This window comes from Melospiza georgiana, chromosome 2, assembly GCF_028018845.1.
Source record: "Melospiza georgiana isolate bMelGeo1 chromosome 2, bMelGeo1.pri, whole genome shotgun sequence".
Taxonomy (NCBI): domain Eukaryota; kingdom Metazoa; phylum Chordata; class Aves; order Passeriformes; family Passerellidae; genus Melospiza; species Melospiza georgiana.
Window position 1 is genome coordinate 96,306,768 of NC_080431.1, and position 24,238 is coordinate 96,331,005.

The following is a 24,238-nucleotide window of genomic DNA, read 5'->3' on the forward strand; positions in this document are numbered from 1 at the left end:
TTCTTCTTTTTTTAACCATGTGACATTGGCACCAGTTTCCTAACTGTTTTATTTTTTACTACCAAGCATATCTTAGTGAGAACTGACACAAATTCCACCATACATGGCATATCTGCTTATGACATTCCACTTGGTCCAAACTCAGAATGCAAAATGCAATTTAGTAGACTTCTATGAAATGTATAATTTTCAGATATTTCTGCCTTTTTTTCCCCCTCAATTTACTGAATTCATTTTCTTTCAAGAGGGTGTTTCCTTAAAACTGAAAGGTGAAGTCTAAATGTGCAGGCAGAAATAGAATGGTAAGAAATCTGAATGGGCAGATGCTGTAGATGTGAAACAGATAAGCTGGATGAGAGCCATTGGTTAATACCTGCCCATGAGGGAGATGTACAAGGAACTGTGCTGCAAGATATTGTGGTGTAAAAAAAAGAGCCCGGGACAGATTTACCCTGCAAATTGCTTCATCAAAGAGAGGTTATGGAAAGGAGTAGTGACCCAGCTACATTATCTACAAGTCATCACTTATGGAGTGGGATTTCAGTGTGTGTAAAGATGCCTGTCATTTGAGTTGAGCTGTATTTCCATGGACAACACTTGGATCTTCACACCAGCCCTAAAGTGGAGGCGTCTGAACAAAGTTCCTCACTTTAGATCTATAGGCTGAACCCTGCCTTTAATGCCAAACATGGAACAGAGTTCATTTTTTGCTTCTGAACATAATTTACAGCTACACTCAGGAGCAGAGGGGGAACATGAGCAGTAGGAGGGCAGAGCTTGCTCCATGTTAGGCTTACTAGGAGGTGCTGTGATATACCTGTCATAAGATAATCTCATCTAAAAATGGGAGAAACAGTAACATAATCTGAATAGGAAGAGAAGGTTGGGAATTTTTTTGAGCTGCAACCAAAACTACAAGTTTTGCCATAATAATGGCAAAAATACGTACTCTTTATAGAGCTAATGATAAGAACAGAAAAGGAAATTGAATTGAATTATTTTAATACTAAGAACTGAAGTATCTGAGAACAGATGGATCAAATAGAATAAACATGTATAAAAAAAGAAGAAACCAATGCACAAAACTTGCATATGAATGTCTGCTTAGTATATACCTTATGAAGTATTTGCAAATTCCTCTAGCATTCTTATTGTTTATACTCTTGTTTTTTGTGTTTGTTCTGAATGCAATGACAAGTGAGTAAGGCTTGGCACCTGTAATGACTTACAGTGTCATCATTCCATTTTATGCAGGAAAGTGAGGGATATTGTGAGAAATCAGGAAGGACTTCTTGAGCGTTACAGCAAATCATCAGCTTTTTCTTTCCCACTGCAATTATAACAGCTGAACAAACAACATAACATGAGAAATTTCTTAAATAATAAAGGTTGATGTTTGGATGCTACAAGGAAGTGGATTGGTGTTCAAATGGTTCAGGACGGATTTTTTCTGCGTTCCTGGTCTTAGTGTCATCTTGTGTTGGTATCCAAGTATTCATCTGTCCTAATTCTTAAGGAAATTTCAGTGTCTTAAATATTCATCATAAATGTTTTGTCTAATTGCTCTTTTATTTGTGTGCGTTCATTTGAAGAGGACTTGTGATATGTTCTCTCCAGCATTTTTTGAGATAAATATAATTGAAGATATTTTTAGTATTTTCCTTTTAAAAACAAACAGCCTCTCCCTTTCTTCTTGGAGGTAGGAGAGCTCTGCTTTATTTGGAATAATTTTTAAAAGCCTAACTGTTCCCTTGAGCTCAGCATCTTTATTCCTCTCCCCATTATTTTTATGAACTGCTGCATGCCTTATTTCGTTGGGAAGTCTGGCTGTGGCTCTGCAGGAGGATGAAGGCTGCATGCCTGAACTGCTTTCAAACTATGACGCCACGTGCTAGTACTTATTTCTTACAAGTTTGACTAAATATTTAATTATAGGTATTTTCAAGAGACTTGTGCATGGGTTCCCATGATCTCATTCCTTGATTTTTAGAAAGAAAAGAAGTTAAAAGTGAAGGTTGTGATATTCTACAGCTATCCAAATATTCAGCTTTTGCAATGGCAAATCAAACTTCTGATATTGCTTCTACATTTGGGTGCAATAAGGATAGGTAGCTTTTTGTGAAAACAGCATTATTTGTTTTAGAAAACAGGTGGCTCTTTGTATAGTGAAACTAAATTAGTTATGTAAGTCTGCTTCATGACTGGATTTGTTTTCTTGTCCAATAATTTGCAAGCTACCAGATTTTCCACACTGTTGGGAGGAACACAAAGGTTTTCTGCAATATACTCATATCAAGGTCAAACTGCACTCTTGCTTAATATCCTGGACACTAAAAGATAACCTGTTTTCAAGAGCCCAGTAGACATTTAGTAATTCAGAAGATTCTTTCTTGCATTTTAGTTGAAGTTAGCTTATGGATGAAAAAATAGGATGACAATGGATAGGTGCACAGGCTAAGAAACTCAATTAAAATTGGCCTTTGGAAATATCTGTTTCAAACAATTGTATGTAAATAGTCAAACCCTTAAGGGCTTTTTTATGAACATTAAAGAGAAACATATCCATACTGGAAGAGAGGAAAATGAACTGCTCTAAGCCCAGTTAGTCTTGCTTCAGTTAAGACACCAGGATTTACAGGACAGAACAGCAAAGCATTACTTGACAGGTGGGGAAGGAGAGCAGACTTTCCACATCATTCTGCTTTGCCCTCAAATGGCTGGAGATTTTTGTGTTCATCAGATGCATGCCAGGTCTCTTTACTGTAGTGTCTTTTCTTGTTAAAAACTAGTGCTTCCATTTCCCTGTCAGCTTTAAGAACCCATCAGCTAATAGTTCATCAGTTTTTCATACAAGTTCTTTTAGAGTACTTAAATACCATTTAGTCCTGGTAAAGTGCTAGTAAACTTGCTGCTTTGTGTTGTACAAATTTGATTTAAAGCTTTTTCTACTACCAGTTTGGATTCAGATGGCTTCACAGACTCTTTCTCCATAAACAGTCTAATGTAGAAACCTTTCTGACTTCCAAAACATTGGAATCCAATACTGTTAGTCAGTCAATACAAATATAAAAGAGATTGTGACAGATGAACCAAATTAATTTTATATTTTATTGTTCAGAGGAGAAAGGTCTCCAGATTGTGATTTCAGCCCTCGTCATTATTTTGGACTGATGATCAGTAGTCTAGCATTTATATGATTATCTATTCATATATGTACTTCAACTCACAGAAGGTCTGGAGATGTTTTTACACAGTTAAATACATTTCTTTTGTTCAGCTCCACTTTTCTGCTTACCTTTTTTTGTTGCAGCTCTACAGCTCCTACATTAGCATAATCTGTTCTCTAGTTTTGATTTGAATACTTATCAATAGTCTAATCATATTTCTCTGGATGTTCTTCTCACATAGTGTAGAAGTATAAAATCACATTCTATCCATGGCCAAATTTACAACTGGACAGACTTATTTGGATTCTTGAAATTGCATAGAAGCCCTTGCACCCTTGTTCTTTGTTTGGTTTGTAGGGTTTTTTTTTTTTAATGCTGCTTGTTTGAAATGCTCTTTGGTTTGAGCTTTGCTATTTCCTGTCAAACTTCATTAGCTGCTTAAATGCTTTATTTCCAAGAATACAAAGTTTTAATGATTGCATCTCTAATTGGTGTGTCATCCTGAACTGTGCTTGCATCTGCCAACTTTCTGTTAAGTTTAAATAGTCTTCATCTTAATTTTAAGCTTAAATACCAGTAGCCTGTTTCTGGGTTTTTTTTAGGTAAAGTTGTTCATCCTATTCCAAAAGTCTTCCACAGTCTAATAAAACTGAATTCTTTCTTTCTGCATCATTTTCTCAGCTTATTTATGAAATATAACTGTAATGCCAGAACCTGTGCTTTGGTACTAGAGCTATTTCAAAGATGTAGCCATGGAGACAGTCTTGTTGTCAGGTGGCTAAAAAGCTATTTTTTTTTTCTCCAGGCACTTCAAACATTCTTTTATATGTTGTTATTCTTATCATTAATAGCTCCTTCTTCATTTTCTCCAAGAAATTCTCTGGATATCTGCTGTGTATCATAAAACCACCTGTCTTTGCATTTTGTAATCAGAATACACAAGGGCAAGGTTCTGTGCACTGTTCTGAGACTCAGATCTTTGCACATGTGACCATTAAATAATCAACAGACTTTAATGAAATGCTGGCAGTGAAATCTGATATTATATGGAATTAGCTGAATTTTAAGATTGGTTGCATACAAGACATTTACAGCAAACTAATCTTAAAATTTGATAATCCTTATGATTCATGTAAATAATGTTTTATGTTATGCAGCTAGTAAAAGCTCTCTTTGGAACTCCTTTTTTTTCTTTGTATTGGAATTCCTGCTTTTCTTACTTGGCATCTGAAGTTAATACAGACCTAAAGATGGGAATTCACAGAAATCATGATTTTGAATCTGTAAGATATATTCCTGTGATAACATTATTGAGTTACACACCATGCTGTTGGATATTTGCTATTGCAAGAAATGATGCATTCCAAAGTCGTACTACAAACTTCCTTACCCTCTGGTAAACTGAGGGCTTAGGAAGCTAAATCAGCTCAGCATTTGTGCCCTTCTGTAGGTTCAGTTCTGTGTATTTCAATCATCCTTTATTTCTAGGCCAAATGCTACACTCAGGGAGACCTAAAGCACATACAGATGATCACAGCAGTTTTCATTCTTTTCAGGAGAATTGAACTGTGTAAACTCAGACTTTACTCATTGCTTCTTCATTCAGAGCTAGTGTTGGCTGCTACATTGTGTTCAGACACCATGAGAAAACTGGATTCTGAACCAAAGGCCATCTGTATTGGATTGATATTTCAATAACAGGTGGGGAATAATAGCAATTAATAACATGGATTTATAGGTGTGGTGCTGTATAACAGTGGTGAAGCTTTGATAAGCTTTGATGAGCATGTTTACAAGGTCCTTGGAGTTTTAATAGAGTGGTTTTCATTAACTTTATTTATAACCTATAGTATTTATTGGCTATACTTAAATCTGGTCTATAAGGATTTTGGAGGTTTAGACCAAACTTAGAGATATAAAATGTTAAGTAACTTTATCCAGTGAGTGTGTTTATCCAAATATGTCGTCAAACTTCTCAATTTCCTTTTTAGAAAGCCAGTTAGGGACAGACTGACTCATTCTCCTGTCTGACAGAACAAAAAGACATCCAGAGTTTAGCTGGCAAGACTGTTGAAAAAAAGGGAGAATTTTAGGATTTCAGAGAGTGGGTCTTGCTTCTCAGTTCCTCAGTTGGATGCAAGATGAAATTTTGAAATGAGAAACATGTGAAATCTTGTCTAAACATTTAATAAATTATGTCCCAATTTCCTGATGACTTAAACGCAAATTGTAGGATCTGAACATTCCTAAAAGTCTTTTTAATAGTAGTAAATTTATACATCAGAATAAGGTTTACAGTGCACAGAATTTCCTGATAACCCTGACATTTTTAGCAGACAAATCACAGTGAAGGGAGAGGAGGGTACAAGGTCTCCATTTCTGCTAAGTTTTATTTCCTTTTCCACAAAATTCTCTGGTTTTGCTCAGACTATGAGGAGGAAGGAGGCTAGCATCATGTGTAAGGAAGTGCAGGTGAGGTGGTAAACATTACAGTTTACTGAGATGGAAGGGTAGTTCAAGAAAAACAGGGTTTAGCACCTGATGTTTGTGGGGCATGTGCCTTTCCCCAGTGACTTGAAGATGCTGTGAATCAAGGTGCTGAGACTAAGGAGTTTCCCTGTATCATATAAAAGCCAAAGACCTTGGCTGCTTTTAAAAGTGAAGAGCTCTATTTTAAGTTGCAGGTTTTTAATCAGCTCATGTAATTTCTAGCAAAATGTGTGATTTGGAAGGTATTGGCAAGGAAGTAAATAAGGCAAAGAGCACCTTTAGTGATGAGCTTTCGCAGTGCCTTAAGTTGGGTTCTGTCTCTGCTGAAGATGCTAGTGGATCTTGGTCAGAGAATGAGAGCAAACCTGTGCAAGGTATATCTCATCAAGCTCATGAACACATTTGAAAACAACCATGTTTCTAGATTCAGTGAGTTTCCCTTCTACAACATAGAGGCAGGGTCTTGGAGAAGGTAACTGTTGCTAGGCCAAATCTGGCAGACAGAAATCAGTTAACTAAATAATTTCAGTGTTGTCCCTTTTGAACTTTTAATCTCTGTTTTGGGGAGGGGAGAGGAATAAAAGTTTTCTGTGGCAGAGTAATTCCCCTAACATCTCTCAGTAGTCATCATGACTGATGGGTTTGGATTTTTTATTTGCTTGTTGCTGTTGTTGATGATCAAATTATGGTTCAGGAGTCTAGTGCTGGAGCCTTCCCTTGTCAGAATGTCTGTACAAGCTTCAGCTTTTACCAGCCATGTTTCCCATCATAAACCTTTCTGTGGGAGCATGAAGGGGCTGGTTAATTCTCTGCCTGCTCAGTCTTTGGAATTCCTTCAAGTTGCACTTCACAAGGGCCATTGTGTCAGATTTTATCCCAAGGGGTGTGCAGCTGAGACCTACCACAGAAGGAGAGTAGGCAGTTCTCCATTTGGAATCACCCTGAAGCATCAGACCTTACTGCAGCCCACTCCAACTCTCCTCCTACAGTTCTATCTGCTGTGGATCTCTCTGTTGCCAAAATGGGTACCTTAGGGTTCTTTTTCAGTCTTAGCCAAGTATCTGGCATCTTTCAGTAGAGTAAGTACTGTATTGAGCTGTTAAAGGGAATGAATTATTGAACGAATAGAAAAGTATAATTTTGTTTATGACAATGCAACTTTTATAGAACATTTCTAGGGAGATGAGGACTTTTCAGTACTTTGGGCATCCGAAATGAGAAGTAAAATTGTTGACACTGCTTTTGGAGAACAACTCTGTTGCAAGGGAGAGACAACATGGTCCACTAGGTTTTCTTGTATCTACTCCCATTTGCTGCTCAGCCATCCACCTGACCTGTGCCTCACCATTACACACACTGAAACATACACAAGTCTGAATCACAAATTTTAAAGACCAGAGTTCAATATGTCCTTCCCAAATGTTTAGATAATTTCTGTGACTTTTTTCCAATCTTCTTAGTAGAAAGATACAATCTTCAGACTCTTAAGTAGGTTGTGTTACCTTGTCCCAGTGTGTGGTGTTTTTCTAAAATACACTAAAATGTGCATTTCAGGCTCAAGAAGCAAAATAATGTACTTACATGAAAATCAAAATTGCCATGGGAGAAGATTTTGGTGTTTATTTTTAGCAATTTTTTCATGTAATCTCTGTTCTTAACAAACTTAGTGCTTCTGATGTTTTTATTTATTCTCTGTTTAAAATTACTGTGTCAGTACAGAGACTGAGGCTAAGGCATTTTTCTTAAATTGCAGCAGCCTCCCATGCATGGTTCTCTCATATGTGTGTATATAATACTCAGAGGTTATTTAGCTCAGCATAAATGCACTGAAGCTCACAGCATGCCATGGGAAACTTGGTTGAGTTTAGATCACAAGTCTTGGTAACTGATGTGTGACCTGCATTCTGAGTTCTCATGGCCATTTTCTCCTGCCTGTTTTTAAGATATGAAACTAATTATAGCACATGTAAGTCGCCTAAATTTTTCTGCCACAAGAAAGATCTTAACTTCATTGAGATTTCTCCTCCTCCACATTCAAATAGGAGTACATCTTTTCCCATAGCAATGGCTTTTTTTGGAAAATTATGAGATTGTCAAGTTTTCTATCTTGGACAACGATTTAGGGATTTTTCTCTCTGTCTGATGTTGTGTGTTTGCTTTTCAAAGTTACAGTTACAAAATCCTGTGCCAGTTTCTCCCTCTCTCACAGCCCCACCCTGCAATGAATCAGAAGTGCACCCTGTCTTTTTTTGGTCACAGGTCTTGGTACAGTCATCTGCCTCTATTGTTGCTTATGATTAGACTTGTTGTGCCGTGCCACACATGGAGTGGTGCCCTCAGTCTTATTTGGAAATGTAAATGGGTGACTGGAGCGAGTGCCCCATTACTGAGGGCAGTGCCTCCCCATGAGCATATTTGGCCTGTGCTTCATCGCCTGTGCTGGTCACTGCTTAGGTGTTGATTTACAAGAGCCATAAATATGCTGAGACTTGCCAGCTTAGAAAGGTCATCCCTCCCTTTGAGCTCTGTTATGAGGGTTAAAAGAGCTGACCAGGGCCACCACCATGGTGGTAAAGGGTGGCTTTCCACAGTTGTCCCTTTCAGAATGTATGTCCTTTTGCAAGGAGGGCAGTGAGAATCTCTTTCCCCACACATGAGGGGAGAGAGGGTAGCAGTGTAGGAGAATGTCCTTTGGCTAAGGTTATTCATTGTGCTCTCCTCATCCTCCCAAAGTGGGCAATGATAGTATTGATTCCTAATAGTGATAGTGTGCCTGAAACAGTGAACAGACATGTTGTGTGCCCAGAATTTTAAAATATCTAAATATGAGTCTGTCTGTGTCATTCCACCAATGTCAGTGGAGTTGCATGAGAAATGTTTGTCATCTAGATTTCACATCTCCTTGCTAATGACAGTAGGTGGAATAATTTTGAATTGCGCCACCAATCTAGAGAGAATTTCCCAGTTACATTAACACTGAGTCCTATTTGTATTTGTTCTTGGAATATTGCATTGAAAAAACATAATGTGACCTTGTTTGACAGTTTTGGGATCTTAACCCTCAATTCTATTTATTTGCTCTAAGATAAAGTATTTTTATCTTTCATCATGCATGAAGGCTGTTGTAAGCATCTTCAAATCCTTGAATTGTGACAAGGATTCAATTTCACAACATCTGTTGAAAGTTATGTAGTGCAACAGTACATAGTTTTCCACATACGAGCATGAGGTAATTAATCTGTGTACATCACTTCCTCGAGTCTCCCTTCGTGCCTCACTGGTGTTATTAGTGGGACTGTCCCATTGGAGTGTAATGTAGAATAAGAATGTTAACGTTGTGCTTGTGGTGGTCTTTCTTATTCACCTTCAGAACACAAGATACCCATGAAAAAGGTCAAATGTACACAGATCTGGCATCCATTTCACAACTTGCAAGACATAGTCTCCAGCATATGTAATACATATAACTCATTGCCAGAAAGCTAAAAGGAAATGATTGCATTTGAGTACAATGCAATCTACAACAATAGTTCAGTGTGCATGAAATGAAAAACCTCTGGTAACACGTGTAGAATAAATAAGTTGACAGTGTTTATTTTAACTGCAGCTCTCTGTAGAGATAAAGTCCTGCTTCTTATAATATTTAATTGGCTTCATTAAGAAAAATAGCAAATATTAATTATACTCATTCTTCCAGAATATTAAATTTTCCAGAGCTGGACATGGAAAATATCACTAGTCCAATGTGTAAATGTGTTTGAATTAAAGTATAGCAGTGTTATGTTGGCAACTAATACACTTCACCTTTTAGTTAAAATGGTTCCTTCTTTCCTTGATACCTTGTCCTGAATTTCAAGCACCGTTTACTTGATCTACTGTGGGTAGCAATTACTTTCGTCTGACACTTTAAAATAAACCCAAAACACTTTGCCTATAGCTCTCAGTTTCATGAAATTACCTTTCTTACCAACTCAAACCCTGAGCAGTCTTATAATCTCATTTAATTCTAGTGCAGTTCTAGGGTGATGTTTAGTCCATGTAATAACATTGCATTAGAGCATAAGAAGGTACACAAGAGAACTGTAGCCTTAATTCAGTATCGAGTGTACATCCAAGGAAGATACAGAGGAGGCTGAAATAGCTAATGTGGAAATGATCAAAAAGTATTTTTTAAGTGAGGGCCTGGAAAATGATTTAATTATTTGGAAATATGGAAAGGTATGTTTGGCTTATTTGTGTGTGTTTGGCTTGTTTGTTCCTTTGTTTTTTAATATTTTTTTTCTTGGGGGTGCTATGAACAAGAATTTGAGAGACTTAAATGTAGGAAGGCTCAGGTAAAAATGTCTAGGTACAGCAGGCTGAGTGACAAGTTACCCCAGTTTTGAGAATAGAGGTATTAGATAATTGTGAGGATGAAGCCAAGGGCTGAAGGATAAAAGACAGATTCCCTTCTGTTCTCATGAAGCTGGGAATGAGGACAGGTTGCTCATATGGTGAAATTTGTTGTGTTGGTGATGGCTGGAGTACACTTGAGTCATCATCATAGAAATTATGCTTGACTCTGAGTTTCTGTGAGGAGAAGCACAGAGAGTGAATGGATGAAGAAAGACATTAAAAATAAGACCCATGGAATGCTATGGACAGAGCAGAGGTACACAATGGTAAATTTCCAACTCAGAGTACCCTGTGAAACACTCAGAGAAATGAGCCCAAGCTGGAGTCACAGAAACAGTATGGGTGAGATGGTAAGGAAGTGCTAAATGCTCATTTGTGCCCAAGGCAGCCAGATTATCAGAGAAAGTGAAGATTAAGTTCAGAGCTTTGCCAGAAGAAGAGATTTTGTTAAGCTTTTATTGAGAGCAGTTTTGGTTGAACATGGAAGCCAGACCAGAATGATGCCTGCAATGGAAGTGAGGGAGCAGGTCTTTTGGTGAAGAGGTCTGAGTTTGCATCAGGAGCCCAGGCAGCCAGCACAACTACCTTGGGGACAAAGATCTGAGCAACCTGCTTTGACTGTGAAGTTAGCCCTGCACTCAGCAGGTTGGGCTGGAGGCCTCCAGAGACCACTTGCAACCTGTATCACTCAATATCTTGTTCTATTAACTGACTGACACTGGCAGCAATTGGAGCAAAAAGCAGTGTTTTGTAGTGTTTTGTTAGATGAGAAAGACTACAGATGTGAGACTTGTGCAGATTAGGTTTCATAGAAAAATACCCTCATATTAATGGATGATCCTTAACCTTAAGATCTTACTAATTTCTTCTATACCAAACTGCAGAGTTTTGTGCTAATATTTGAATTCTGTGAGCAAAATTTATCATAGCTACCTTTAAAAATTAAATATAATATATTAGCAAACTGCTTTTTTCCCTCTGTCCTCTTGAATAACATTGACCTCTTAACAGGTGTATCTTTGTAATAAAACTTTACTCTTTGTATACTTGAGAGTCTGTGTAGAATATAGAAGGTTTGAAGGTGGAACTCACCTATACATTGGGACATTTCTTCCTTTCATACAGTTTAACTCTCAGGTACCTGTGATTGATTGATTTTCCTCATACTTCCATTTCCTTTCAGTAAATGGAAAATGGGGAATAGCTGTGCTTAGATAATATTTAAAGCTCTTTGAGATATGCAGTGGAAAAGGACTGTGTAAGTGCTAAACATTCTACTATTTTGCCTTTTTGTTTCTTTTTTTTGTATGGGGTGGAGAGTACTATGTATATGCATAAATACTTGTATACATATGGCATGTGTTTTCAAACGGGAAACATGCATATCTGGAAAACCTTCCAGTTTCATATTTTACCCTTGTAAAATGTTTTCTAAAACAGCAACTTTTATTATTTAACTGTGCTACAAAAATATGGAATGTGGATAAGTGATTTTGGACAAATGCACACATCCTCAGGGAAGATGCAGTGGACTCAATTAGAACCTGAAGTAAGTATTCCTCATAGTCCTTAATCCTGCTCTCCATCTTCCAACCCCATGAAATGCAAGAGCTTCTAAATGAGGCCAGTAGCTTTTATGGTATGATTCTTGAGGGTGCACCTTGTTGTCTGTGTATCCAGCTTCTGGATTTATTATTTCTTACATTTCTCTGAACTTGGTGCTGCTGTTTCTTTACATTTTAACAATAAAACCAATTTTTCCCTTCTGGACTCTAGTTGACTTGGTCTGCTACTACTATGCACAGATTGTTTGTCTTGATGTTCCTGTCTGGTCTGCAGGCACACACAGAGAATCATTCATGTTGAAGTGCAGGAATGACCTATCCAGTTGTCCATTGGCCTCTTTTTCTCCCCAGAACTTTTCCTCATATGCCAGGAGTTTGTCAGGCTTGTGGCTCATTTGTGGCTCCATGCCTTAAAAGTGTGACTGAAGGTGAATCACTACAGTGACAGTAGCATAGTTTTATTCTTTGTTTGCTGGTAAATGTCTGTTGTTAGGAATGAGACTGGTCACTTTGAAGATCACTCTGTCTCTGAACTACAGCAAGACTATGGAGGATCAGTTTTTCGCAGGCAGCAAGAAAAATACTTAAATTGCCTAAAGGGTTAACCCTGAATGCTAATCTGGTTCTCATATCTAGAAAGTTTTCATTCATCCTGTCACAAGCTTAACCTCCCAAATCTGACAATGTACAATTGCTGAGGACAGTCTTGTTACCTTACTGGAGAGTCAAATTCTTGAATCATTAAGGTGAAGAGCTTTTACTGAGTCCCCGAAGACTCTTACATTTTGCACAATCCAAACATTGACTCTTTCAATGAAAAATGCCATCAATGAAGGGCATAAGGAAAAACAAAGACTGTAGAGATGGATTGTCCATTTTATGTAAAACAAGATCATCTGATAAATTCATCACTAAAATTTTCATGTAAAAATTCTTCAGTTCTGTTTTGCTGAGCACACGGGCAAGAGAAAGGAAGTGCTTTCTGTGCTTTCTTTCTGCCTTATTTGAAGATATATCCAAAACAGTTTGTAAGACTTGGATCTAACTAATGATTTCTTTAATCTTGCCATAAAAACTTGTTTTCAGGATCTCAGCATCACTGTCTCATAGCATCTAAGCTTTTTTTCCTTTTGATCACAGTCACATGTACCTTCTCTGGCTTGTATACATTGTATATCCTCCAAGGATATCTTTAGCATATGCTGTAGTCTTGCTTTTGATAAAAGCCAGGCATGTCTTTGGCTAATTGAAAGTCAGGGGTTTTGCTTTGAACCTGAAATACTGTTTGGAATGCTATATATCCATCATATAGAAGAGGATATTGCTTCTGGCTAAATCTGGCTAAAAAAGAATAGTAAGTTCATTGGTGAATACTTCCTGCTTTTTTTTTTTTTAAACTTGTATTGGAGGTAAGCAAAAATTTGTGTCATTGCTTTATGTGTGAAACTTTTTCTAGAGTTCTATTTGTTCTTAATCCAAATGCAAAGTTTGCATTTGAGAAAATGCAAATTGGAGTAAGAATTTTCAAGTGGAAGAAAAGGTCACTTTGCCATGTCAGGCAGGCTCATGTAGGACAAACTGTGTCTCTGTATCTTAACTTAGTGAAAGTTTTTTTGGTTGTGGGTTTTTTTGTGGGTTTTTCTTTTTTTTTTTTTTTTTTTTTTTTTTCTGTTATGGCAGGCAATTGTGTGGAGATCTTGATGGTGACATTACTTGGCAAACAATTTGGAATCAGCTCAGTAAGTGACATCGCACCCCCTTAAGGTTTTCCACATAAAATACATCCTCAAAAAAAGAAAAAAAAAAAGACTTAATCTTAAAGCTATTATTATATCCTCTAAGGGCTCTTTAAGCACCTCAGCATTCCCTCTCTTCCCACCATTTTCCAGGCGGTTTGACTAAAAGTAGCAGTCAATAGTGGTAAATGCTTTACAGTCTTCTTGGGAATGGGAACAGAGGTGGAGCAGAGGGGAAGGGATAGAGGGGTATAGGGAAGGGGCAGGGAAGAGAGTTTTAATCCAATGTCTGTCCTGTTTAAAAAATAAATGAATTACTCCAATGCTTAGTCTTTCCCTGTGTGGAGCTTTACACAGTGTGAGCACATTGTCTAATGTAACATTTTGCCACTCTTAGCAAGTGGAGTTGTCTAGCTCTGCCTCTAAGAGATGAATGTGTTGTATTTTGAGAAGACGACAGCAGAGTAGAAAACTTCCCTTGGTCTCAGCGTTTGGTTCCTGATTGATGGTGATTCTCAAGAACAGTTCCTAGTATGTGCTTTTCTCTGTGTCTGTGCTTGCCTGTATCTGTACACATTTTTCTGAGGAGCCAAGCATTTTCTTGCCCGGCCTCTGAGCTGTGCGCTGTAAATCCGGCCGTGTGCTCAGTGTGTGCTGCCTTTGATGGACGTGCAGGAGAGAGGTGCAGCACACGGGGGAATGCTGCCAGAATACGTAGGACATGATCTTACACAGGCCAAGCAGAGGAAGAATTATCTGTGCATAGTGTCAGTTTAGAATAGGCTTGACGTTCTCACACCCAAACATTTCCATCTGTTCCTAAACGAAAGGAAACTGAAACAATATTCTCCTATCTTCTGGGCTAGCTATACAGGGAATAGGAAATGTTCTTTGATTTTTTTTTTTTCCTTAGGATGTGTTCAGTTCTATTGCAGATTCAAAGAAGGCACAGTCTAAAGTGGCTTCTTTTAAAGACAGTAAATGAAATTTAATTCTTAATTCTTCTGAGAATTGGTGTTGAAACTGTAACACTTTTTTTAAAAGCTGTGGCACTTTTAGGTTACTCTTAAAAAATAAAGCTGTTTTTATGGGTTTTATGCCAAGTCTGATATGAGACCTTTGTCATTGTTACTTTCAAAGTTTTCTGGACATTTGCTTTCTCACTATGTATTTCTGTGTTTTGTCCAAATATCTACTTTTCCTTATGTCTTTTTCTTCTGCCATGAAAGGCTGCATGTCTGATGACATGTTCTGTTCCTTACATACCGCAGAGTGTACCAAGCTTCTAAAACACACTGAAAGGTTCACCTGCTTCCTGTTGGTTGTAATGTCATACATCTGCTTGTCTCCCTGTGTTCTTTGCAGTGTAACATCCCTGACATTCCTGCAACAGTGCTGAAGAATCTCCCGACTGTTTGACCTACCTTGCTGGCTGATGGAGATGTAGACATAATTGTTTGTTAGAAGTCATTATTCATGTTTTCCCAGCTGAACTCTCAAAGTACAATTCCACAAAGATTTTTAGTGGATGCAAAATAAAGCAGAGAGATCCTTAGATGTAATGTTAAACTGTGCATATTTCTTAGTGCTATGGTAAGAGATAACCTTACCTTTCACATTCTTGTTCCAGCAAGTTTGTAAACTCATCACTTTTTTCCATATATTTGCTGTGCTTCCTCTTCTCTTCCTCTAGTTCATGCAGTGTCTGTCTGTGTGCTTTTTCCACCATTAGAAGTTGTTCCAGCATTCTTCTGTGAACTTCTTTCTGTTTCTCTACAACTTTATCAAGCTGCAAAAAGAGGGGGAAGACTCCTGAAATATTTTGAAACTTTTACTTTTTTGGACTTTGATTACTAAAAGAATTTTGAGAGCAGCTAAAAATATAATTAATAATAATAAGCCTGGTAGCAAGGTCATCAGGTATCAGTTTAATTCTGTCAGTCGAATCCCAAAAAAATTAGGTACTGTTTTTCAAGACCCTCATTTGCCTTCCTTTCTTCCTCCTGCAATGAGTGATTCTCAACTTTTTTTAACTAATTAACAGTTACTGTTCCCAGGGTTGTGCTTTTCTCATAGATCACTGTGGTAGAGAACCAGATGTCTTGGCAGAAGAAGCATTGTCCAATGCTTCACACCATGGTGGATGACTGACTTTTGGTTGGGTAGAAATAGCTGCCTCATTTATAGCTGCCTAGGAAATAAGAGCATTAAATTGCTTTTCTAAGGTAGTGGTAGATCAAAAAGCAGTTTTCTGGTTTCACAATAAATGCATGGTTGTGTCAAGAGTGCAGAACAATCCTGTCTCTTGTGCTTATTCTGAGCATAGCTCTGGCTTTCTGGAATAAGTAAGTGCTGAATTTTTTAATAGTTAGAAGTATTTCTTTTTAATGGTGGCATTTCCTGTTATGTTCCTCAGATTGCACATGTTGTTGAGGTCTTTTTTCTTTTATATGGCACCTATATAGCACAGTTTGAGTGTAAAATTCCCTTCCTCAAGGATTTCTGCTTAACACCTGATCAGAGAATCAATAAGCTTGGGAAAAACTTCCCAGATCATTGATTCTAATTCTTGACCAAATACCATCATGCCAACTAAACCATAGCACTGTGCCATGACCGGTCATTTCTTGAACAGTTTCAGGGATAGTGACTCCACCATCTCCCTGGGCAGCCCATTCCAATGCCTGACCACCCTTATAGTAAAAAATGTTCTATTTTTCTAAATATTACTATATAGTGATATTTTAATATAAATAATCTATTTTAGCTTTTGGCAATAATTTTTAATTTTGCTAAACCACAGAGATATTGGCATCACTGTTCACTAGACTTATGCTGTTAAAATAACTCCACAAAAACTGTGATTAGAAGAGAGAACTAATTGTGAAGATTATGTTACAATTTTGAGTTCAGTGTGTGACTGAACAAGTGTGTGTGTGTGTGTGTGAAACCATGAGTGGTTTTCCTCCTTGGGCATCACTGATCTAGCTGAAGTTTCAGGGAGGATCACTGGAGGCCATCAAAAGATCTGGGAAGAGTCTGTATTTGTGACCAACTTTGTTCCCTGTTTGTTCCCCTTTGGAGACTGCCTCCCTCGTCAGGTCAACATAGGAATCCTTGTGTCCTTTTTGGAAAAAAAAATTTTGAGCTCACAGCCCAGTGCCTCCTTCTAACCACAGTCTATTCTAGTAGGCCAATCTGATTGTAGTGTTTCACTCTATTAATAGGAAAGAATTCACAAATGGGCAGTGTGGGAAGCAAAAGCTGGTTCTGGTTCTCTGATGTTTCCCCCACAAGGAATTCTATGTGCCACAAGAAACAGTGGGGCTTCAGATTCTTAGGGCCACTGCTTGTTTTGGACAATTTAATTCCAGGGAGTATGATTAATTATCTTTTCCTCATGTTTATTCACAATTTGGCCAATAGAAATTATGACAGAGAGAGCTGGAATGCCTAAATATTACTTTCTTGACTAAGTGAGGATATCATCAATTTCTGCTTAGGTTTCCAAGCTTACCCCTGCCTATCTCAGTTTATTTTAAATATATATATATTCTCTTATGTCCTTCCTAAATAATTGTTAACATTTTGTTGACAATGCTGTGAATGAAGAAGAAGGAGCTATTGACAAGGCTTTGAAGATAGTTTGAGTCCAAAATATTCCAACAAAAAAATTTTTAGCCATTTTTTTCTGCACTTATGGCATTAGAGAGTCTTTTCTGATGTAACATAGCTGAGCTTGTTTCATGCATGATCAAGTAATGCAAAGAAACCTGTGATTATTTGTTTTGCTGCTATTTTGTGGTGCTCTTACAGCAGATGATTAAGGTTTTTTTACCTTGTTCACTGGTCATTTGTATGCTTTTCCCCAGCAAGGTGACTGCTTTCTGGAATCATGATCCTGAAGCAGGACCTCCCCTGGAAAAACATTTCTTACCTAAACTCTTGCATATGCAATCTCTCTTAGTAAGCAAGAGTTGCCTTATACAGGAATCTTTTGGCTGTGCTTTCTATGTCTTTTAAAGCAGTTGGAAACTGGTTTGCCTTAAAAGGTCAGGTTGAGGAAAACTGTCCATTTTAATTTCTTCACACTCTCCCTTATTTTACCAGAGGTGGAAATTTTAAAAATTGAAATATTTTGTTTAACTTCTAACTTCCAAAAAGATGTTTTATCAACCTTCTCCCCACCCCACCACCCAAGATTTCAGAAGGGTTTTTGGAACAGGTATTACAGATGCATAAATGCCATCACCTAAGTTTCTAATCCCTGTTTTCTAATCCTGATGATGCTGTCAGGTGAATATACAGTGTTGTCAGGAAGCAATCTGGCTCCTGATTTTTGACCAAGTTCTGGTGCAGTGCTGCTTGCAACTGTGGCTCTGTTTTGCTTAAATTGATATGAGCTGGGCATCAGCTTTGCAGGGGTGCTTGCTGGTCTCAGCCCTCAGTGTGAGGTGAGGCAGGTTCCACGGGTGGGGTTGAGAAAGTAAAGGTATTTATGTGGATTGGACCACCACTTTGAGAAAGTATATGTAAAAATCTGAGGAGATATGTAAATTGCTGTCATAAGAAAGCACTGACATTTCTGGCTACAATCTGATCATAAATTAAATTATCCTTGTTCTGAACATGTAAATGCTTGATTGAGATGGGGATTAGTCATCAGCCAGGCAACATAACCAAGTATAAAATAGTCCTGCTTCTTGCAGTTTGGTAAAGGATGTGGGACCCACCAGGAGAGTTTTATATGTTCTGTATATTTTGTTTGCTTTAGAGTACTTCTTGAATGGCTACAAGAGGTTAATTCAAGCAGTAATCTAAGCAGCATGTATGCAAAAAGAAAAGTTATTAATTCCAGGGTGCTATTTTGCAGCTCTCCATGCTTTACACTTCACAGTAGCACATTTGTCACTGTGGAGATTACAACAGCTAGTGTTCAGGATGGGTGAGGTGTGTATTCAAGGCAGGGAGTTGAAGCAAAGAATTTTAAATGGGAAAAAGAAGAGCACGTCTCTTGGGGAGACCTGCTCATATCAAAGAGAAAAGTATGAGCTGCTGTATTAAAGCAGTTGGCATGCTGCAGTTTTCCCCTGTTGCTGGGAGTAGAAGATGCATTTCTGTTTCTTTGAAATATCTTGTCAAATCATTTTTACTGTGAGCATTTGGCTGTTGTGGCTGGGACCAAGGTGGAGATTGTGAGCTCGGGAGGGAAGGGAAGAAGTGCTAGGACTGTCTCCTGGTACAGGTGGCTCATAAAGGAGAAAACTGGAGAGACAGCAATCCTATATCACAATTGATGCACACACTTGAGATCTGTGTGTGAGATATATACCAGGAAAGGGCATTTGACCTTGTGACACTTGTGTGTCCCTGTGCAGCACACCTTTCCCTCTCTGTCTGACCACACAGAGCAGAGCCTGGGACAGGGCTGCTGCATTTCCATGTGGTTTGTTGAGAAAATGATGCGGCCCTCTGCAAGATAAGGGCACCTCCCTTGGGAGCAAATTTCACTCTTGCATTTTCCCTGTGAGATCTTGTGGCTGACTCCCATGTCTCCAACAGAGAAGAGAGAGAAGTCATGTGAACAACCCCTGCTGGTGTGAGATCCTCACACAGAATCACAGAATTTCTAGGTTGGAAGAGACCTTTAAGATCATCGAGTCCAACCCATGTTCTAACACCTCAACTAGATCATGGCACCAAGTGCCACATCCAGTCTTTTTTTAAACACATCTAGGGATGGTGACTCCACCACCTCCCTGGGTAGATGATTCCAGTATTTGACCACTCTTTCTGTAAAATACTTCCTCCTTAATTCTTAGCCTGTATCTCCCTTGGCGCAGCTTGAGACTGCTGCTGAAGAAGCGTCTCCAACAGCCCTGGGTTCCTCAGATTGCTCTGGCCAAATGCTAGGTCTGCCCATGCAGAAATATCCATTTATATGCATGCACACAAGTTTACTCAGCCTACACAGTTCTTAGCTAAAAACCACAGAGGACTAATGAGCAGCAGTATAAATGTCTTCTGTTGAAAATTAAAGTGATAAAATATTAATTGTATAAATGTCTTCTGTTGAAAATTAAAGTGATAAAATATTAAGTGATTTGTTGTTTTGTTCTTGCTAACCATATGGGCTTTTTGCTAGAATTAATGCTTGAACACTCTGTACAATACAATGGAAAATCAGAGGCATAGCCTTACGTAACTGTGAATAGTTGAGCAAGCTAAAAATTCACATGAATTTAATAGCTGAACTACAGCCTCTAACTCTTGACTGAAGTCAAACTAGGATGATGTATCTCATACCCATTACATCAGAACTGAACTGTTCATCTTTCTCTTTTTAGATTGTTTTGTGTTTGGTGGTGTGCCAGAAGAAAATCCAGGGTAGTTACATTTTTTATCCAAAGTGCAGTGTAATATTATTCCTTTTAATAATATCCTCACAGTCATTGTTTATAAATGTATGATCCTGAGTTTAGGATTACCAGAGATTTTGGGAGTGCTCCTTCCCTTCCCTTTTTCAACCCTAACTGAGCCAAATTTCCATGCAGATACATTGGTGGTCTTTCCCTGAGTACCACCTTGTCAGCACTGCTGTTTGAGTCTCTTCCTGTGACTGACTTATTGGTGCCCTACAGCTGTGGAGGGCAAGTTTCCAAGGAGAGTTTTACCAAGACTTACCAGATGTTGTGAGAACACAATTGAATAGACTTTGTTAAAATACTGATGAGGGTGCATCTTTCTCCAAGGTGATCAGCAATGCGATTTCAAAAATGGATTCAGTTTTTAATTATCCTTGATGGGTGCAAAATACAGGCTTTCCTCTCATTTCACTTCTTTTATAGGAGCTCTCAAAGTGGTAGGAGGTTTGTTCTATTTTGAACAGTGAGGCACATGATTTTTTTTTAATCTTTGGCTATATTATTGGGAAAGTTAGAAACCAGAATCTGCCTTCTGATGCCATGAAGAGAAAAAGACACCACAAATTCTGCAGTGTCTTCATCTTTACCTCTCTTTTCCTACATCACCATCTCTGATTTTTTGATTCCTTTAAAAAACATGGTTTATTTTTGAATCAGGGAAAATTATTCTTACATTGTTATTCTGCATTTACTAGAATGTTGAATACTCTTCATTGTCTATTCAAGAGAAGTGGAGATTGATCTGAAGACAGATTTTTTTTTTTCAAAAAACTGACTATTTCTAAATTTATAAACCACACAGAAATGGAAAACCTTTTCAGGCCTTTGAATCAGAAAAAAACCAAAATAAAAGTCTAATTTCTTTTATGGCACTCAAATATGAGTGCTAACAGTAATCTTATCTGAAATTTTTTAGGTTTTAGGGGTTTTTTTAGGTTTTAGGCAGAAAGAAATAGCTGTAGAGCAAGTTTGATTGAATAAACCTGTTTTCAAAAATAAATAAAAAATTACTCTCTCCTCATGGCCAAGGAAGAAATGGTTTTGGTCTGTCACACTTCTTATAAGTTTTGCAGAGGAAGATGTATTAATGCTGCTTTTTACATTTCTTCACCTATGAATCTTGTTCCCAATGAGTAAAGTTGTCCAGTCACCAATTTTTCCCACTACATTCTTAATCAAATTTGCCAAGAAACTTTGTTTAGAATAGATAAGAGAATTGTGAGAGAATGTTAAAGGACTGGAAGGCTTACAGTTGCCTTGTGAAATTAATTGTAATTTCACTTGAGTTTTGGGAAGATTCTGTGTTCAGAGCTACCAGGCAAAACTCTCAAGGGTGAGATGCACATGCAGATACAAAGGTACGTTGCCCTAGTACCAAAGGGAGAATTTAAATGGCCTGTTCCTGGACTTTGACTGGTTCCACCTCTCCTTTGGTCTTTATATGTGTTTTAAAAATAATAAAAAAAAAAAAGAAAACCTCTGGAAAAACAACAAAAAAAAAAAAAAAAAAAAAAACAAAACAAAAAAAAAAAAAAAAACACCACAACAAAAAATCCCCCTGAATTATGTCAGAGAATGGATCTCTGACATAATTCAGGGGGATTTTGAAACTGAAATTGTGGAATGCCTGCCTATTACAGAATTCTTTGGTTTACCAAGACCAAGAAGTGGAGTGGTCCTTCTACCCTTTCAGTTGCTCACAGGTGTTTAACTTTGCCTTTTGAAATTGGCAAATTTGGTGGTGCTAGAAATGATTTCTCTACCATTAAATGTAAGAAGGAAAGAGTGTATCAACTTACATAAAGTAACAGACTGAGCTTATGTTTTCAAACTGTTTTGAACTTCTCCTCAAATTATTTCCATTTGTGCTCAAAGTTTCTGTGACATAATACCACAATGTTCTAAAATAAATTAAGCTTAACAAGTGAACTTTATCTGTTTCAGATTACAACCAGAGATTTTAACCTTTGAGCTTCTGAAATGAGAGTTGATCTTTTGCCTGACATGATTTTGACTGGAATGATCTCTGTGTCCTTAGGTACATTTCTGTTGAAAAAATTTGGAAAACATTTGATAGAAGACTTTTATTCATAATTTCTGCTTTTATTTTGTGATGTTTATACTGAGTAGTATGTTAAAAAATATTCTTCTGAATTGGAGACAACTACCTGGGATAAAAAAACCACAATCTGATGTGAAGGTGTTTTAATACCCAGTGATTTGCATTGCAGGGCAGAAATGAATCAGATAACATTGTTCAGAAAGTATGGCAGCTGCTGCTGCAGTGTAATTAAACTAAAGGTTACTTAGGTATAACATGAGAATATTAGATTTCTGCCTGGATGAAGTTTCTAATGCTAGCTCATGATAGTAACTCTTCAGACCAAGCAGGTATCCCCATGACTGCTCCTGAATTAATGGGAGCAGGGATATGCAGAGGTGCACAGCTGTGTCATTGCTGCTGGATGGGCCTCCATGACACAAGTGGGGACTGGTGAGGCTTCTGCTTGTATGGGCTGGGAGTGTGGATAACAGAAGGGGACAAGAAAAGAAAAATGAGATGGTTTAGACTGAATTAGACAGAATCATGTATGTTGATGTGTAAAGCCCCGAGTCTGCAGTATAAGTGAGGATCACTGGATTCAGGTCCCAGCTGGACCCTGGACTTTGTTCTGCACTCACTCACACTCATGTTCCATTCCAGATTTACAGCTCATTTGCCTCCTTCCCCAGCAGTGGGTGAGATCTTCTGTTGAATTTGGTGGGAACTATAGTTAAATATCAATTACTCATTCTTACCTCTCCCATAGGCTTTTCATAGACATCTTCTTGCCATTGCTCAGCCTTTGTTTGAATAGCGTCTCGCTGGAGTGCCTCTAACACCTTCTTGGGAGTAACAAAGCCATATTGTGCTTCAAGCAAGGCTAAGTCAATTTTTTCAGCCTTAAGTACTCCTATAACTTCATCTTGAGCCTGCAGAAACACAAATTAAGGCTTTATCTTGTTAAACTGTATTTATGTATTTACAGGTTAGCTCTCTGCTTTTGATTTTAAGAAGACTGGAACACTTCTAAAATAACACTGTGTGTGTAAAGTGCTCCAAAACAGTCAGTAATATGAAGACAGTTGAAAAGCATGAGGGAAGTATTGGTCTTTGTATTTTTTTAGTTCATCATAAGCTCCAAGATCTTCAGACCTTTCATCAAAGCTTAAGTACTTCTTTATTATTAGATTATTTTGCTGTTTCTGGACTAATGTGTAGCATTCACAAGAAAGTTTCAGGGCAATGAATGTCTTGTGGTATTAGAAATTGACTTGTTAGTGCAGGGTGGTGGGATGTTTCTTGAAACCTGAAAGTGTTGTACATTTTGTATGTTTTGGGTGTAGATGACTTCTGTGGTATAAACCCACCACAGATGTGTCCCTCTTGGGTTTCCCCCCCCCAGTCTGCATCCTCTGGTGGTGAAGGTTGCCTCCCTGCCTTTATTGCAGTGATACAAACTACATGGACTGTCTCAAACATCTGTGCTCTGCAGTGATTTGAGTTAAAAACAAGTAGTCCTAGAAGGATAGAATAGGAAGGAAGGGAATCAGAGAGAAGGATATACCAGGGGAGGGGAAGACTTCTGTATCCCCATTTATGACTTTAAACAAATGTTAAAATATAAAATAGTCTGTTTCTAATCCTTAGCAGAAAAAAATAGAAGAGTGGTCTTTGTACACCTTGAATGTTCTGAAACTTGGAAAGGAATGACATCTAAATTAAAAACTTAGTTATGGTTGGATTGACAGCTGATCTTCAATGATTTGACTTGGCAGTACGAGAGGTGGAAAATAAGGGATAAAAGATGACTTCCTTTATTTTTCATTTATAGTGCTGCTTCCTTTTAAATTTCAGATGTGATTTAAAGTGTTCATGTCAGGCTCATTGTTTTCCAGTTCCTTATTTCCCTATTCCAGCTTTAAACCTTAATAATTGAAGAGTATGTGTGTATATATTTTTTTATATTTATATGATGCACATATAATGAATAATCTGTGTATAATATAAATAAATATATAAAAATACATGACATCTGAACTTTAACCTAAATTAAGAAGGTTAAGTGGGCAGGAGAGAAATGTTTTGCAAACATGGAAATTGTTCTGTTTGGATAATGAAGCAATCTGTAGAAGTTTGCCTTGAATCTACCCTCAAATATTGGTGCAGCTATTAAATATTCATATCCCATGAGTGTTCTTTTCAGCATGTCTGTATTATTATATAAACATACACACACACTTTAAGAATAGAACTGCCCAGGTGTTGTTTAGGTAATAAACTCTGACACCATGTGCTACACCCATTTAGGGCACTTTGGCCAGGTTGCTTTTTTCTGTGCCTGTGAGCAGTTTTAAAGTTACTTCTGTGTAATATGCCTACCACAGAAATATTTTCCCTGCTCACTGGAAATCTGGTT

At 37.8% G+C, this 24,238-nt stretch overlaps 2 protein-coding genes across 3 annotated transcripts in view; one reads left to right on the forward strand and one right to left on the reverse strand.

Moving 5' to 3' along the window:
* The window catches only part of CMSS1 (cms1 ribosomal small subunit homolog), a 223,568-nt gene that overhangs the window by 56,695 nt on the left and 142,635 nt on the right, over nucleotides 1-24,238 (forward strand). The gene's annotated exons all lie outside the window — the stretch shown is intronic.
* The window catches only part of FILIP1L (filamin A interacting protein 1 like), a 189,090-nt gene that overhangs the window by 54,961 nt on the left and 109,891 nt on the right, over nucleotides 1-24,238 (reverse strand). The window contains exons 5-6 of the mRNA XM_058043488.1: nucleotides 22,578-22,751; nucleotides 14,964-15,142 (exon numbers count right to left, since the gene is read on the reverse strand). Of these exons, the coding sequence (XP_057899471.1) occupies nucleotides 14,964-15,142; nucleotides 22,578-22,751 (353 nt within the window). The remainder of the gene's footprint in view (nucleotides 1-14,963; nucleotides 15,143-22,577; nucleotides 22,752-24,238) is intronic.